We start from the raw sequence: 17562 nt of genomic DNA on the forward strand, positions 1-17562 counted from the left end.
TAACCACCTGTGGAACCCATTAGGGCCCGTGGGGACACACAGGGACCACCTGGAGGCCTACGGAGCCTAGCAGGAACCACCCGGAGGCCCCCAGACACCTTTGGGCACCCCCAGGGTGCACAGTGGGGCCTGCGGACACCCTTCGGGACTACCGGGGACCCCGTCGGCCTGTAGTATTAATCCTGTGTGTAAAAAAATAAATATTGTTTTTGTGGAGGCACAGGGGGTGGGTTGTGTATCAGTGTTTATTAAATGTTGTCATTTTTATTGGGGGCTTGAGAGGTGGGTAGTAGGGCTATAGTGTGTATTGATTTTATTGTGGGTAGCGGGGTTGGGTGAAGGGGATATTGTCCTCAAGGATGTGTGTTTAGACCTACCGGGTGGGTAGTGGGGGAGGGTGGGTTAACCCCTTAATTACTATAGCAGTTACTAACCACTAAGGTGATTAAGGGGTTAGGGGACATTAGATTGTCTTTTTGTATTGTTCTGTATTGTTTGTAGCAACGGAGGACATGGACAGGATGAGGATGAGGATGGCCTTCACCGTGGCAGCCTGGCAGGGGTGAGTGCAAGTTTTATTTACTTTATTTATGCGGCTTAATGTTATATTTTAAATGGGCACATGTACTATTATACATATCTGGATAATAGTGATTTTGCCCATTACTGTAATGTATGTGTTAAGGGGCGGGGAAGGGTAGGGTGTGTATTTATTTAAAAGTATTGTTTCTTTGTTTTGGGACACACCATTGGTAACGCAGGCCATCGAGTACCGCCGGATCCCCTGCGGGGATCAGCCACGGACACTCGCCAGCCTGTTGTATGAATAGTGTGCCTGAAAAAAGGTAAACGAAATTTGTTTTCTGTCCAGCTTCTTTTGCGCCTGCCTTTAGCTGGCGTATTTTTCTGGCGTGCTTTTAAAGCACGATTGACTTATCCCTGTTTATTGAATCCCGCTGACTGTTTTTTGCCTGATCGGCCGGATTATTTTCACAGGGCTTGAAAAATGCCTTTTAAGACCGATAAAGCACTGTTCTCACTGCCTAGTGAATCGAGCAGCAGGCTGTATCGGTCTTAAAAATAACTTTGCGGTCTTAAAAGCACTTATCACAGCTTAGTGCATCGCCCCCTTTGTCTCTGTGCAACATTGTTTTAACTGTTTCATCCAATAAAGTACATGCTTTTATACAGACAGAGTGGCCAAGTTGGAACTCTCTTCTCAACCTATATCTGGCTGTGCTCCCTAACTGGGTGCAACATACCAGTGGATGAATTCAGACATGTAATAACAAAGGATTACACTCTATGTTTTAACAGGTATATTTTCTTGGTATTTGCACTATTGAAGAAGGAATTGTGACATGGGGGTGTGTGCAGTGTCATTTTGTTAAACTGAACTTTTTCAAGTGCTATATACAGTATACATATTTTTTCAAACAACATGTGCAGAGACACCTGTGCACAAAAACTGGGCACACCTGAGATACCTGAGAAATATGCTAACAGAAGTCATTTGCATAACAAATTAGCATATGTCCCAGGTATAGATCTCATAATGCCCACTGGTGAAATTAAATCCATTTGTATGAATTTTTTGCAACAAGTTTCCATGCAAATATTTGTCTGCAAATCGAATATTAAAAGAAATTTGAGGACCAAATTTTGACACATTCGCCAATCTCTACTAACCATTCCATTAATTCCTGTGGCAAGGTCTCCTTCTACAATGTTAACAAATAAATAATAAATATAATTAACAAACAATAACACATAACATGCTTAGACCATGTCACCTTTACGTGTATGGGCTGTTATCTTTTTTCAACAAAATAAATTAAACAGACTAGGAACATATCAGTGGTGCTTTGAAGAAAACTGTTTGTGTGTCTCTTAAACAGCATTGGTAAATATGTTGGGCTGATGTCTGACAATACCAGCAGATTTACCTGCAAGGGGAAGCTGATATACCACTTCATAGGCACCAGCACCTTCACTGAATACACTGTGGTGGATGAAATAGCTGTTGCTAAAATAAGTGACGATGCCCCTCTGGATAAAGTCTGCTTGATTGGCTGTGGGTTTTCCACAGGATATGGCTCTGCTGTGAACACCGCCAAGGTAAGTGTTGATTTATCATTATCATTAGGAAGTAAAAAAACATGATTGGATGCTACTGCGGGTTTCACAAACATAAAATGTGCATTTTCACAGGGGACAAAATGTGGATGTGTTTTAAGGCTTAGTTGAGGGGTCAGCATGGCCTTCGGCATTTGTCAGTAAACAGCTACTGTAGGACACAATCAGACCTTCTATAATATTATTGCATCATAGTAACATAGTGACTATGACGCTATTTTTTGCACAACTTTCTGCTTTTGTTTTGCAGCCAGAATACTATGATAAATAATCCATATCGTGTTCTACTGTAGACACTATTCCTCAAAGTATCCAAGCTGAAAACCTGCATAAACTTTGATAGATGAGAATGCCTTCAGTGATGAGTCCAGAGCAGTACATCTTACACAACTTTCAAAGTCAAGGGACTTTGATAAATATCTAACCAACATCTAATCAACAGTCATGGGGGTGTGTTTATCACATTTTCCAGGTTAATAAAAATACTGCTCCAGATTTATCAAAGGAGCAAATGTCATTGTTTCAATGAGATTCCTTTTCTTTGATAAGCCTGGGGACAGTTTTTTGCAGCCTGGAGACTTTGATAAATAGATTACTGAATGGATTAATTTGCAGTAGGTGTTATTTATCAGTCATATTGCGGGAAAGTAATGCAAAATCTGCTGACGGGGAAACAAAATGGGAATTTCTTCCTTGATAGACTTGTTACATAATTTTTTATACATTTTGCAGCCTGCAGACTTTTATAACCAATCCCCATAGTGTATTAATAGATTACGTTTGGAGATGGGACCGGGGGCCTGGCAGGTTTGGAGATGGGACCGGGTGGGTAAGGGGGGTGGAGCGAGTCTGGCGGTTCGCGCACGCGGGACTTCCCGCTCTCCTCGCGCTTCCCTCCTCAATCAGGGATGTGGGTCCATGTGGCAGGTGCGGTTCTCTTCCGGCGCTTCCCGGGTTACCTCTGCCGCTCGTTGGCGGCTGTTTGAGTAGGGGGAAGAGGGGTTGTTGGGGAGACGGGTGCGGTGGTCCCATGGCCTGAGTGCCACTGCCCCCCTCTGCATCCACTGCCCCCCTTTGGATCCACTAGCCCCCCTCCGCATCCACTACACCCCCTCTGCATCCACTAGCCCCCTCCGCATCCACTAGCCCCCCTCCGCATCCACTGGCCCCCTCTGCATCCACTGCCCTCCCTCTGCATCCACTAGCCCACTCCGCACCCACTGCCCCCCTTCCGCATCCAGTTGCTTCCCTCTGCATCCACTAGCCTCCCTCTGCATCTACAAGCCCCACTCAGCATCCACTAGCCCCCATCCGCATCCACTAGCCCCCCTCCACATCCACTAGCCCTGATCTGCATTCACTATCCCCCCTCCGCATCCACTAGTCTCCCACCTGACACCATCCCCGAGGTAAGTCTGAATTTTATATGTATTGGGGTGGTGGGTGTATTTTGTATTGTATTGGGGTGGTTGGTTTATTTTGTAAATGTATTTGGGTGGTGGGAGTATTTTGTATATGTATTTGGGAGGTGCGGGTATTTTGTATATGTATTGGGGAGTTGGGGGTATTTTGTATATGTACTGTATAGGGGAGGTGGGTTTTTTTTGTATATGTATTGGGCAGGTGGGGATAATGTCTATATGTATTGTGGTGGTTTTTTTTTTTTTTTTAATGTGGTGGGGCCACCCACCCATGCACGCAGTCACCCACACATGCAGTCACCCACCCATGCACCCACCCAGGCAGTCATCCACCCACCCAGTCAGTCAGTCATCCACCCAGGCAGTCAAGGGACAGTCACCCAACCAGGCAGTCACCCACCCAGGCAGTCACCCACCAAGGCAGTCAGTCAGTCACCCACCAACCCAGGCTATTAGTCACCCACCCAGGCAGTCAGTCAGTAACGCAGGCAGTCATGCAGGCAGTCACCCACCCACGCAGGCAGGCAGTCACCCACCCAGGTAGTCAGTCACCCACCCACCCAGGCAGTCAGTCACCCACCCAGGCAGTCACCCACCCAGTCATATACCCAGGCAGTCACCCACCAAGGCAGTCAGTCAGTCACCCACCAACCCAGTCTATTAGTCACCCACCCAGTCAGTCAGTAATGCAGGCAGTCATGCAGGCAGTCACCCACCCAAGCAGGCAGGCAGTCACCCACCCACCCACAAGTCAGTCAAGCCAGTCAGTCACCCACCCAAGCAGGCAGTCACCCACCCACCCAGTCACACACCGAGGCAGGCAGTCAGTAAGTCAGCTATCCAAGCAGTCAGGGGCAGTCACCCACCCAGGCACTCAGTGAGTCATCCACCAACCCAGGCTGTTAGTTAGTCACCCAGGCAGTCAGCCACACACCCACCCAGCCAGTTAGTCATTCACCCAGGCAGGCAGTCACACACCCACTGACCCAGGCAGTCAGTTACCCACCCAGGCAGTCAGTTACCCACCAAGGCAGTCAGTTACCCACCCAGACAGTCAGTTACCCACCCAGGCAGTCAGTCACCCACCCAGGCAGTCATTCACCCACCCAGGCAGTTACTCACCTAGGCAGGCAGTCTGGCAGTCACCCACCCATCCAGTCAGTAAGTCAGCTAACCAGGCAGTCAGGGGCAGTCACCCACCCAGGCAGTCAGTCATCCACCAACCCAGGCTGTTATTCAGACACCCAGACAGTCAGTCAGTCACCACCCAGGCAGTTAGTCACCCACGCACCAAAGCAGTCAGTCACCCGCCAAGGCAGTCAGTCACCCACCCAGGCAGTCAGTTAGTACCACAACAAGACAGGTTTGGAGATGGGACCAGCTGGGTAAGGGGGGTGGAGCGAGTCTGGCGGTTCGCGCATGCGGGACTTCCCACTCTCCTCGTGCTTCCCTCCTCAATCAGGGATGTGGGTCCATGTGGCAGGTGCGGTTCTCTACCAGCGCTTCCCCGGTTACCGCTGCCGCTCGCTGCGGCTGTTTGAGCAGGGGGAAGAGGGGATGTTGGGGAGACGGGTGCGGTGGTCCCATGGCCTGAGTGCCACTGCCCCCCTCTGCATCCGTTGCCCCTCTTTGGATCCACTAGCTCCCCTCTGCATCCACTACACTCCTCTGCATCCACTAGACCCCTCTGCATCCACTAGCCCCTCTCCGCATCCACTGGCCCCTCTGCATCCACTGCCCCCTTCCGCATCCACTGCCCTCCCTGTGCATCCACAAGCCGCCTCCGCATCCACTGCCCCCCTTCCGCATCCACTAGCTTCCCTCTACATCCACTAACCTCCCTCCGCATCTACTAGCCCCACTTGGCATCCACTAGCCCCCATCCGCATCCACTAGCCCCCTCCACATCCACTAGCCCCGATCTGCATTCACTATCCCCCCTCCGCATCTACTAGTCTCCCACCTGACACCATCCCCAAGGTAAGTCTGAATTTTATATGTATTGGGGTGGTGGGTGTATTTTGTATTGTATTGGGGTTGTTGGTTTATTTTGTAAATGTATTTGTGTGGTGGGGGTATTTTGTATATGTATTGGGGAGGTGGGGATAATGTCTATATGTATTGTGGTGGTGTTTTTTTTTTAATGTGGTGGGGCCACCCACCCATGCATGCAGTCACCCACACATGCAGTCACCCACCCACGCACCCACCCAGTCAGGCACCTACCCAGGCAGTCATCAACCCACCCAGTCAGTCAGTCATCTACCCAGGCAGTCAAGGGACAGTCACCCAACCAGGCAGTCACCCACCAAGGCAGTCAGTCACCCACCAACCCAGGCTATTAGTCACCCACCCAGGCAGTCAGTCAGTAATGCAGGCAGCCATGCAGGCAGTCACCCACCCACGTAGGCAGGCAGTCACCCACCCAGGTAGTCAGCCAAGCCAGTCAGTCACCCACCCAGCAGTCAGTCCCACACCCAGCCACCCAGGCAGTCAGTCACCCACACAGGCAGTCAGTCACGCACCCAGGCAGTCACCCACCCAATCTTACACCCAGGCAGTCACCCACCAAGGCAGTCAGTCAGTCACCCACAAACCCAGTCTATTAGTCACCCACCCAGGCTTCCGTCAGTAACGCAGGCAGTCATGCAGGCAGTCACCCACACAAGCAGGCAGACAGTCACCCACCCAGTAGTCAGTCAAGCCAGTCAGTCACCCACCCAGGCAGTCAGTCACCCACCCAGGCATTCAAGTCACACACCAAGGCAGGCAGTCAGTAAGTCAGCTATCCAAGCAGTCAGGGGCAGTCACCCACCCAGGCTGTCAGTCAGTCATCCACCAACCCAGGCTGTTAGTCAGTCACCCAGGCAGTCAGTCACACACCCACCCAGCCAGTCAGTCATTCACCCAGGCAGACAGTCACACACCCACCGACCCAGGCAGTCAGTTACCCACCCAGCAGTCAGTCACCCACCCAGGCAGTCACTCACCTAGGCAGGCAGTCGGGCAGTCACCCACCCATCCAGTCAGTAAGTCAGCTAACCAGGCATTCAGGGGCAGTCACCCACCCAGGCAGTCAGTCAGTCATCCACAAACCCAGGCTGTTAGTCAGTCACCCAGGCAGTCAGTCAGTCACCACCCAGGCAGTTAGTCACCCATTCACCAAAGCAGTCAGTCACCCGCCAAGGCAGTCAGTCACCCACCCAGGCAGTCAGTTAGTACCACAACCAGACAGTCAGTCACCCACCCAGGCAGGCAGTCACACACCCACCCATCCAGGCAGTCAGTCACCCATCCAAGCAGTCAGTTAGTCACCCACCCAGGCAGTCAGTCAGTCAAGCCAGTCAGTCACCCACCCAAGCAGTCAGTTAGTCACACAACCAGGCAGTCAGTCACCCACCCAGGCAGGCAGTCACCCACCCAGGCAGGCAGCCAGTCAGCCCGTCCTCTGGCTCCCAGTGCTCTGAAAAACGATTTAAGTAATAAATCAATTAATGGGAATTTTCTTGTAAAACCAGTAGGGAATTACACATGTGGCAGATGTTTAGTATGTAAGCATATGAAGCGAGATAAAAAAAGTATGTGATATGAAAACTGGGAAAATATATGAGATTGGACAGTTTATCAATTGTGTTACTACTTTTGTTTTATACATTATTGATTGTCCTTGCAAACTTATGTATATAGGGAAAACCATTAGGCCACTGAAGGTCAGGATTTGTGAACATATTAATGGGATCAAAAATGCCAAACAGAATTCGCAACCTGGCCCAACACTTTCTAATCCACCATGAAGGTAAAGCTGAAGAACTACTGTACACTTCAGAGAGATTTAAATGGTTCTCAGAGATCATAGGAGAGGTGATAGAGAAAATCTCCTTCTCCAAAGGGAACAATTCTGGATCTATACCCAGGGAAGTAAAGCACCCGGGGTCTCAATGAACTAATTGAATTGGTCCCTTTTCTGAAGTGATAAACTTTAATTAATTCTTTTCCAGTGTTCCAGTTTTTTCACTATAGGATTCAATCATTGTTAATATACTGTAAAGGAGAAGACACTGAATTTAATATGTATTAAGGTATCTAACTTGTAATGTTAAGATATTCTTTCTCTTTTATAGCATGACAAATTGTGTCCCCCTTGCACTTTCATTGATTCTTTGTTTTCATTTGCTCTATTGTATGTATTGGGTAAAAATATAAGATAATAAAAAATGCACAAATGCGCACCAGGGATTAGTGGAAGGTAATTTATTAAAAATACACAAAAACTGAGGGGATCCAACCCCACCTCAGAACAGCTGTGCAGCTGGACGGCTAAGTACTACCAAGGAGAACACCTGATGGTGACTAAACCCTAAGCTGCACAGTATACAAATACAGTAAAATTTATATAAAAAACATGAAAGAAAAAAACAAACATGAAAACAACCTATCAACAGATTTGTATAGAAACCGCCATAGGGTTGGGCACTGGCAAGGGGAAACGGACACTCACACTAAGACAGTCAGCAGACTCGCGGTGGCTGCACAGGATCCGGATCTCGGCACCGCGGAGATGGATAAAACCGCTGCTGTCTCCTGCAGGCTCCGTCTCAGCTTACCAGCATACAAGCGCAGGATGACCTGTCGTGACCTCTACGTGTATCCATCTCCGCGGTGCCGAGATCCGGATCCTGTGCAGCCACCGCGAGTCTGCTGACTGTCTTACTGTGAGTGTCCGTTTCCCCTTGCCAGTGCCCAACCCTATGGCGGTTTCTATACAAATCTGTTGATAGGTTGTTTTCATGTTTGTTTTTTTCTTTCATGTTTTTTATATAAATTTTACTGTATTTGTACTGTATACTGTGCAGCTTAGGGTTTAGTCACCATCAGGTGTTCTCCTTGGTAGTACTTAGCCGTCCAGCTGCACAGCTGTTCTGAGGTGGGGTTGGATCCCCTCAGTTTTTGTGTATTTTTAATAAATTACCTTCCACTAATCCCTGGTGCGCATTTGTGCATTTTTTATTATCTTGTATTTCAGGGTGCCTTCCCCCCTTTCTAAGGGGGGTTCACCTAGATTTGAAAGTTTCTGGGGAGACGCTTTATGTACATGCTGCAAAGGGATCATCCACACCATCACACAGCACGAGCGCTGAATATCCTGTTTTTTCTACCTTCTGGGTAAAAATATACTACATTGTGGATATCTATTAGATTTATATATACTTCTAAGGCTGTCAAGCACATTGTTGAACATTTTATCATGGTATTCATCATTTTATAAATGATAATTGTGTGGATGCATGCATATTTACTTGCATCCAAATATTGGTGTTTGTATCAATTTAAGACCCAATGAAAAATGTTAGTATTATTCATTTTTTGGTCTAGGAAATACCACTGATTTTTATTAAGGATATTTTAATGATAATTGATAGTATTTCTAATGATACAGTTGTATCTAAAATTAATTGTTTGTTCAATGTTTGCTTTATACTTTATTTTTCATTATTTTTATGTGTTTGCTTTCTTATTTTAGTCTGTGTAATGTACTGTCAATTTGTTTGATGGTTTAATGATCAGTTTGTTTAGTCTATTAGTAAGCAGTGATGTAATTGTGTTATACTAATTGGATGGCTTATAGTAAATCATCCGGTTTGATCCCTATTGGCTAAGATATTATCTAGCCACGGTACTTAAACACTACCTAGGGATCACAAGACCAACCCCTGATGAAGTGTCATTCCGACACGAAATGAGTTGTGTGGTGGGGTCATACACAGCAATGTGACGCCCGTGACAACGGACACCCGGAAGTTGCCATCCAAGTACACCACGAGGACGCCGACGGAAAGTTGAATCTGGCTGCTGAACACCATATTTACAGCTGGACTTTTCCCTTTAATAACTGGGTACTTTTGAGATTGCGGGGCTCCTGGTTAATGGAGCCCGACCCTCTGTGGATATGCAGATAATAGGATCATTCTGATCCACCTCTTTTAATGTGAGTGTTATATGTTCCATTATTGACATATAAATTATATTGTGATATACTAATTAAGTTTTATTTCTCCTTTTGCGCCCCTTTTTTGTTTTGACTTTTTAGCAGTTACCTGATATTTAAAAAAGCTAATACCAGGTAGGCTATAAATGCACAAGTAGCAGACGTAGCTATATTCAGATGTGTAAAATACAGGGATCAGTAACCTCTCTACATAAATCATACAGTAAATACTATCAGAAATAGGGTGACAATAAAGAATCAAAGAATAAAGATATCTAGATTCAGGCACATATACTGAAGGGGTCAGTACCCTCTACATTATGACTATAAGTTTATGTGTAAGTATATGCCCCTTTAGATACTATATAGTGCTGTGAATACTATCAACAATAGGTTGACATATCAAAAATCTCAGCATAGGTCCAAGATCTAAATCTGCCCAAGTATTAATGAATATCTAGATACAGGTTCATATAGTGACGGGATCAATACCCGATAAGTTACAGCCATAAGTATATGCCTCCTTTAGATACTGTAGTGTATTGTGCCGTGAAGAGAGCTGTGAGAAGCTGTGGTTAGAACACCGCTCACACTGACACTATGAGCATCTTCTGAATAAGAATTTAGCTATTTGGTATACACAGTAGCAATGTGTCTGCAAGTAACTGGTCAGGAAGCAGACAAATAGAGGATGTAGCAACCCCTACGAACCACCAATGCTGGGAAGCCTGAGTGCTGGATGAATTTGAGACAGGGAGCAGCGGCGTAGCGTTGACACCATCAGGTCGGTATTATAGCAAGCGCTTGCGTGCATTACGCTGCGCGTGCACGTCGCGCGCGAGTTTTGTGCACATAGGCCAAGAGATGACGCGCGTGACTAGGAAGCGTAGCCATGATGTCACAAGGGTAGGCCTCACTGTGATTGGCTCACAGTGTCATGTGGTACGGCAGCCGCTGGAAAAGACAAATTGCTTTGTCTTTCCACACAGCTGCTGTGCCAAAGCTCTCTGCCGTGTGCGTGCGCGCGTCTGCACTAAATGCACTGTCATAGGGAAACAGGTATTTCTCATTGATGCGTGCGCATGCGCTTACCATAGTACAGACCTTATGCGGTCTGGTAGACCCTGCTCGTGCACAGGACAATGTCTGTTACTTAGGACGTGCGTGTTTCGCGTGTTAAAACACACCTTCTTTCAAGGTCAGGGATTTCTTGTGATATGCCATATTTTACTCACTTGTCTAAGCCAGTGGTGGACAACCTTTTTTTAGACGTGCCAACAAATGAACACAATTTTTTTTGTGGACCACTGTCCTACGGCCTCCTCTTTCACTTGATTTCTCCCCCCCATCTTCTCTCTCACCGAATTTCTCCCCCCTTCTCTCTCACTCAATCCCTCTCCTCCTCTCATCATTCAATTCCCCCCCCTTTTTTCCCACTTAACCCCTCCCCCAACCCAAAGCATTTTACCTTGGGAATGGCTGGGGGGTGGGGCGGCCTCCATTACCGCAGCAGAGGGTAGCTTGGGCATTCAGAGAAGACGTGGAAGTTCAGTTCAACTAACGAGGGCGCGCAACTTTCGGCACTGGTGAGCCATTCCGAATGTTGTCGTGCTGGCCACCTCTGGTCTAAACCCTTAAAGGTGTATGATATTGGGGCTTTTTTGCTCTTTCACCCCATTATTTTTATTTAAAAAAACATTGTCACAGAGATGTAGAGAACCCATGCCTGTGCATCATTTTACTGTGCTCCAAACTGTAAATTGTTTACAATAAGAACTGCCCAAGAATTGTTTTAAACATTAGGCACACATTTGGCAACTTAGAAAGGCTTAGATGCCCTGCTGTTTTGGACCAACATGGAGTCTTGCAATAACTCTAACATACTCTCTGTTGCACTCTTAATTTTATATGGGGATTATGTCAATGGTTATGCATAGAGTGGAATGAAAAGCAAGCCATCCCTAAATCAGAACTGGGTGTGCAGTCCACATACATTGCCAGCACTTTATTTGGGGAAGTTTGGAGGAATGTGCCTTTGAACTGATCTGACTATAGCATGCAAAATTGTTTTACGATTCAACACTTCTGTCTGAACATTTCACCCACTACAGGTTGAGCCTGGATCCACCTGTGCTGTATTTGGCTTAGGAGGAGTCGGCCTCTCTGTGATCATTGGATGTAAAGTAGCCGGTGCAGCCAGGATCATTGGGGTAGACATAAACAGTGACAAGTTTGCAAAAGCAAGAGAGTTAGGAGCCACTGAGTGTATCAACCCAAAGGACAACGAGAATCCCATTCATGAGGTGCTGGCAAAGATGACAACTGAAGGAGTGAATTATTCTTTCGAATGCATTGGAAACACTGATATAATGGTTAGTAGCACATTCCAGCAAATATGATTATTGATCTATAATGTGTTCCAGTTTTGTCTTGTTTTAGCCCATCCTGCTATGCGCACAGCACTTCAATACACAATTGTGTCCAAAAATGACCCGATCGGCCGCTTGGGCACATGTAGAATCAGCCTCTTAGAGTTGTGCGTAAAGGCAGGGGTGCTCAACTCCACTCTTCAAGGTCCCCCAACAGGTCGGGATTTCAGGATATCCCTGCTGCAGCACAAGTTACTCAATCAGAGGCTTAGTCTTCGACTGAGCCTCTAATTTAGCCACCGTGCTTAAGCTAGGATATCCTGAAATCCCGACCTGTTGGTGGGTGGGGAGGGGGGCTTGAGGACTGGATTTGAGCACCCCTGCTTTACGGTACTGGGTTTTAACAGGTCCTGGAATAGAATTTATTATAAAATAAAGCCACTTCCTTGTCACCATGGGAAAAAGGGTATCTGATGTTGATGTTAATATTACTCCTATCTTGTTCTGCTGATATAAATGTGTGGTCCAATTTTTTTGTAAGAAACTAATAGATTTCTATAAACATGGAAATGTAGTGTTTCCTAATTTTTAAGTGTCTCAAAAAATATATAAGAATAAATAAAAAACAGAATTATATGGTAAACTATCTGCCTCCCCAAATGGAGCATGAAAATACTTTTATGCATTCAAATATATTAATAAAAAAAATTCCTAGCAATGTTAGAAAGGTAAAAGGTGTAAAGGATTAAAGGTGATTTCCCCCTATATCATCAAAGCAAAAAGGTATTAAGAATTCTCATGATAATGAGATATTATGTATTTTAAGCCATCTGGTGCTTCAAGGGTTAATGAGCTACAATTGATTTTAAAATACAATATGTCGGGTTTGTAACAGGTCAGGACTTTTTCCGGGTTTTTGCTTGTCTTCAAAGAGGGCTTAAATGGGTGGGCCAGTGATGGCCCACTCAAGGTGACACGTGTGAGTTTAGAGTATTGTAAAAGATGAGCAGATACTGGTCTCTAGGTTTCAAAGAAAGCTAAATGTTTGTGAGGACTTACTGGTACTTTCCAGAGAGAGTTGACACTCAGGGTAAGCTTCAGTGAAGAACTTTATTAAACATGACAAGATCATGTGACGTCATCTGCTGAACATGCTGGGCATTGCATATGTGTATCCGTGGCACCGAGTGGCATATAATGATTACAGACACATCAGGTCCAGCAGGTACTCAGAGACAGATATAGATTTGTAGCTCAAATTTAGGATTAAGACGTTCATGATTAGTCTCATTGTTACCGTGATGAGTGCCCAAATCTGTTAATGTAACTCATATTTCTAAGTATTACAGAAGGAAAGTTATGAGTATATTTATATATTAAGGGAGGGTTCAAATGTTGTGTAAAGGTTTTTTTTTTCTCCGTCATAAAACTGTCGGTCTCGCAGCTGATTTATGACAGGGGTGGGCTTATGTTGTTTCAATGGGGAAAAATTGTACTTAAAGCTTAGCAAGGGTTTATGAAAACCAGATTTCAACAGAGGTGTGTTTGGACATAACACGTGAATCTCACGTCTGCGCCAGTGACCTCTCTGGGATAAAATTTAGCTACAGTATATGGTTATGTATAGTGTTTTCTGTTTCATCCTTTTATTTTTAGAAACTGTTCTGCATTTACAGTATTGTATTTGCATGTTCAAGTAATCCTTAACCTGTAGGTATATTAGTATTTTATCTGGTAGTGTTAGGACATGCAAACAGGGTCTGCCTTGATGTGGCTCGCATGTTTACAATGCTTTGGCCAAAGGGTTAAACTAAATGACCATTTTTCAAGAGAATATACTGTATAAGTATTTTACTGTGTATTTTTGTTATGTTGGATGTGGCATTGGGATTCTCTGCCATTGTAATATATATATATATATGTATGTATATATATGTATATATATGTAAATATATGTATATATATATATGTGTGTATATATATGTATATATATATATGTATGTATATATATATATATATATGTATATATATGTATATATATATATATATATGTATATATATATATGTATATGTATATATATATATATATATATATATATATATGTATATATACACACACACACATAGAAATAGCCGTGTTAGTCCAGTTGCGATAGTCCCTTTTTTTTGGACTAACAATTTATATCATAGGACAAGCTTTCGAGAGTTTTCCTCTCTTCCTCATAGTTTCTATGAAACTTTTGTGTATCAGTATTGCTGACCTGAGGAAGAGAGGAGAACTCTCGAAAGCTTGTCCTATGACATAAATTGTTACTCCAAATAAAAAAAGTATCACCTAATACTAAAGAACTCATTTATTCTGATATATATATATACATGTAAAACATACATTACCAGCACCTTCTGAGTGCTGTTGTCTCCTTACCTTTGCTGGAAATGTATGCTTTATTATTTTTTATGACATAAGCACCAGGTTATTATTGTGTATCCTTTCCTCAGACATCTGCTCTTTTGTCCTCTCACTTTGGCTTTGGGACCTCAGTTATAGTTGGAGTGGCTCCTTCAACAGCTAAAATTTCCTTCGATCCTATGCTGATCCTCACTGGACGCACCTTGAAAGGGGCGGTGTTTGGAGGTACTATACTTTATGTGAAGATCATGTTGCAACACTATGATACTCTTTATACATTATTCAACATAATCGTAGACATAAAAAAAAATTAACAGACAGGAAAAAAGAAGACGTGGATAAAAATTATTTGCAAATAAAGGACAGCAGTTGTGTTTTTGTTGAATAATCTGCATTCTGCATTTAATCCCATGCTTTAATCACACTGCTAATATATTTATTTATATGGATGTTTGTGACGTCTCAGAGCGTCCGTCTCCCATGTGCTTCAGAAAACTGAGACAATGCATGTGGGTGACGTCATCAATGCTGCTGCGTCTTTTGTGATGCATTGACTGCCTCATTCCTCACTCTTAGGACTACCTGCACATCTATGCTATAATCATACCCTCATATTGCCTTACAGGGCTAATATGGATCAGGATATTTGTGACAGACATTATGGGACTATTTTTCTCCCTTGGTCTATTTAGTATGATCTGTGGTTACTACCTTTTTGAAGCTGATACTTTTTTCAGTATTTAGACATGATACATACTGGCTACACTGTTTAGACACTGATATTTACTGATACAGTCATCACCCAGTATCTATTTTGCACACTGTTGCATACATCATTACATGTGCATTTTCAGGTACCCTCTGTTATACTAGACAGAGGGGTAGATTTACAATTTGCTCTGCTAAAATTGATCATCTTGACAGGCTTGGATTTTCCCCTTTACTATATGTTCCCATATGTATGGTATCTGTTATATCTGCACTTTCCTACGGTAGGGCAGCCATTTCAGGAGCGGATCTTGTGCATACCCCTCTGTGATTTGTGGTTCTCTGTAGGTTGTTAGCTATCTGTCTAGCATTCAGTTATACAATAAACTTTTTTATCTAGGTGTATTTTTACCTACTTAGCATTTAGTCTATTTATCTTTGTAGCAAGTTTATGGTAACTTGCTTGGTATTACCTCCATTTTTGGCAGAAAGGGAGTGTAACCTTATATGTTTTTTAGAATTTTATTGTTTCTGTCCTTGTCATTGTTGGCAATTAATAAAATGTCTATTTTTATATATTTTTTTCATACGACGGTGAGTGCCCCTGTTTTGTGGAGTTACAGGGATTCCTTTCTTTTGGGAGTCCCATCCTGTTTTGTTAATGAATTCAATGTCTTACTCCTGGGGAGCACCGCCTGAGAGACTAGGCTGAGTTGTTAGTGCTGATTTGTTTAATTTTTGGTAGTAGTGTTTTTTTCTCCCTCTATTTCTTCTCGTCACCAAACTAAAATTGTAAGTTATCTAGGGCAGAGACTCATTGGGCATGTATAATTTTATGTAACACACTCTATACACTGTCAGCATTATAGAAGAATCATATTTGTTTTAAAGTTTACAATGTAACTTTTATTACAGGATGGAAGAGCAAAGATTATGTTCCTAAACTGGTTTGTGATTTCATGGAAAAGAAATTTGACCTGGATGGGCTGATAACTCACAAGTTACCATTTGAAGAAATCAACGAAGGATTTGATCTCTTGCACAAAGGGAAAAGGTATGTTGTGTGTATGCATTGGACACAGTAAACAGTTCTCAAATGACTGAGCTCGGCTTCCTATTACAACTCATAGGTAACACAGGCTTATTCTATACCATAATACAGAGTTTGCACACAGGTTTCTGGGGTACATACCCCACGTGGTTCTCTAGCAGTGCAGCTCCTCATCAGGCCGCAGGCTCCAGATGTATGGAGGCAATCTCCTAGAGTAGAAATACTCCCTCTCCTCCCCAGTAAGATCACACACCAGGCAAAACGTATATGAAACAGGAACAGCTTAATTCTGTTCAGTACAATGCCGTTACAGCAGGTCTCTGCCCTATGCAGTCTGTGGTGGTCTATCCAGCTGTAGGATGGTCCATGGACATCCATTACGGGTCAAGTGTCCCTGCATCTATCCTTGCTCTTCCCTGCCCCTCTAGCAGGAGTACGGGAAAGATGCACACTCACTCTCCCCAATGGGAAGAGGAACAGAGAACACCCAATGCTCAGGCACTACTGAATTTGGGTGGCAGTACAGCTTGGAGGAGGCCACCAGGTCTGACCCAGGATTGGGTGAACCCATGCCTAGTTTCACCTCCTCCCCCTGTCACTCAATGGTACTGCAGGGAGTGGGGAAATCCCATGATTACTACTGGCAGGCCTGCTGTTAGCAGAGTTTACAGCCAGTGAGGCAGACTGGTAGCCAGAAACCAGCCTGACTACAATCTTCCTCTGGTAGAAACGCCCATGTTCTCACTGGGACTGAAATTTGCAGGTACCATTCTTCAGATGCATATCCTAAACAGAACAGGTCAAATTAATAAGTAACAGCAGTATGTCAGTCATAACAGATACATGATACATACTAGCTGCCTACACAGTACCTAACATATTAGTCTCAGCATTTCCTAATTTTAACCCAGATCCCTCCCAACATGGAGAACCTATTTCTCAGTAGTAATTCTCAGGGTCTGGTTTGCTGACTAGTGATCCAGTACTGTCAGGCACTGTTACTGAAAACACCCTCTTGGGGTGCCACTCAGATATGTATTCCACCATGTCCATGTAGATGAATCTCCCCATCTTCCACACATCAACTAGGTAAACCACCCTTTCTTCTACATGGTGAAATGTGCTTCTGCTGTGAGCATGAATGTAGGCCCTGATGACATCAATCAACCACTTCTCGCGATTATCATAGTTTTCGCTGTCTCCTTGGGGCAGAACTCTCCTTCCTCCCACCAGTAATCTACCACATCACACGCTTCTAGTAAAAATCGGGTGCGGTGCATATATGGCACATACCCGTGAAATCTAGGGTGCCACCAGGGCAATGACTTAACAGGTGCCTCCTTAACAGGTCCCTCCCCAGAGGTAGTGTGGGACGTAAAACCTCAAGTATCAGAGGTTACGGACATAGTACAGGTGCGCCGACGAGTATTCTAAAACTTGCCATGCAAAATCTGGGGCTATAACCAACAAGACCCAGGTAC

General features: G+C 44.4%; 2 protein-coding genes across 3 annotated transcripts in view; both read left to right on the top strand.

The window, feature by feature from the left end:
- LOC142499679 (alcohol dehydrogenase 1-like) overlaps positions 1 to 17562 on the top strand; it is a 48399-nt gene that overhangs the window by 18035 nt on the left and 12802 nt on the right. Inside the window, exons 5-8 of one of the 2 annotated variants that reach the window (XM_075609418.1) lie at positions 1899 to 2118; positions 11655 to 11915; positions 14412 to 14547; positions 15946 to 16084. In XM_075609418.1, the coding sequence (XP_075465533.1) occupies positions 1899 to 2118; positions 11655 to 11915; positions 14412 to 14547; positions 15946 to 16084 (756 nt within the window). Of the gene's footprint in view, positions 1 to 1898; positions 2119 to 11654; positions 11916 to 14411; positions 14548 to 15945; positions 16131 to 17562 lie in introns of those variants that run through there. The other variant, XM_075609408.1, reaches the window with a different exon arrangement.
- The window catches only part of LOC142499690 (alcohol dehydrogenase 1-like), a 115085-nt gene that overhangs the window by 17968 nt on the left and 79555 nt on the right, over positions 1 to 17562 (top strand). The gene's annotated exons all lie outside the window — the stretch shown is intronic.

The sequence above is a fragment of the Ascaphus truei genome, chromosome 1 (assembly GCF_040206685.1).
Source record: "Ascaphus truei isolate aAscTru1 chromosome 1, aAscTru1.hap1, whole genome shotgun sequence".
In the NCBI taxonomy this organism is placed as follows: Eukaryota; Metazoa; Chordata; class Amphibia; order Anura; family Ascaphidae; genus Ascaphus; species Ascaphus truei.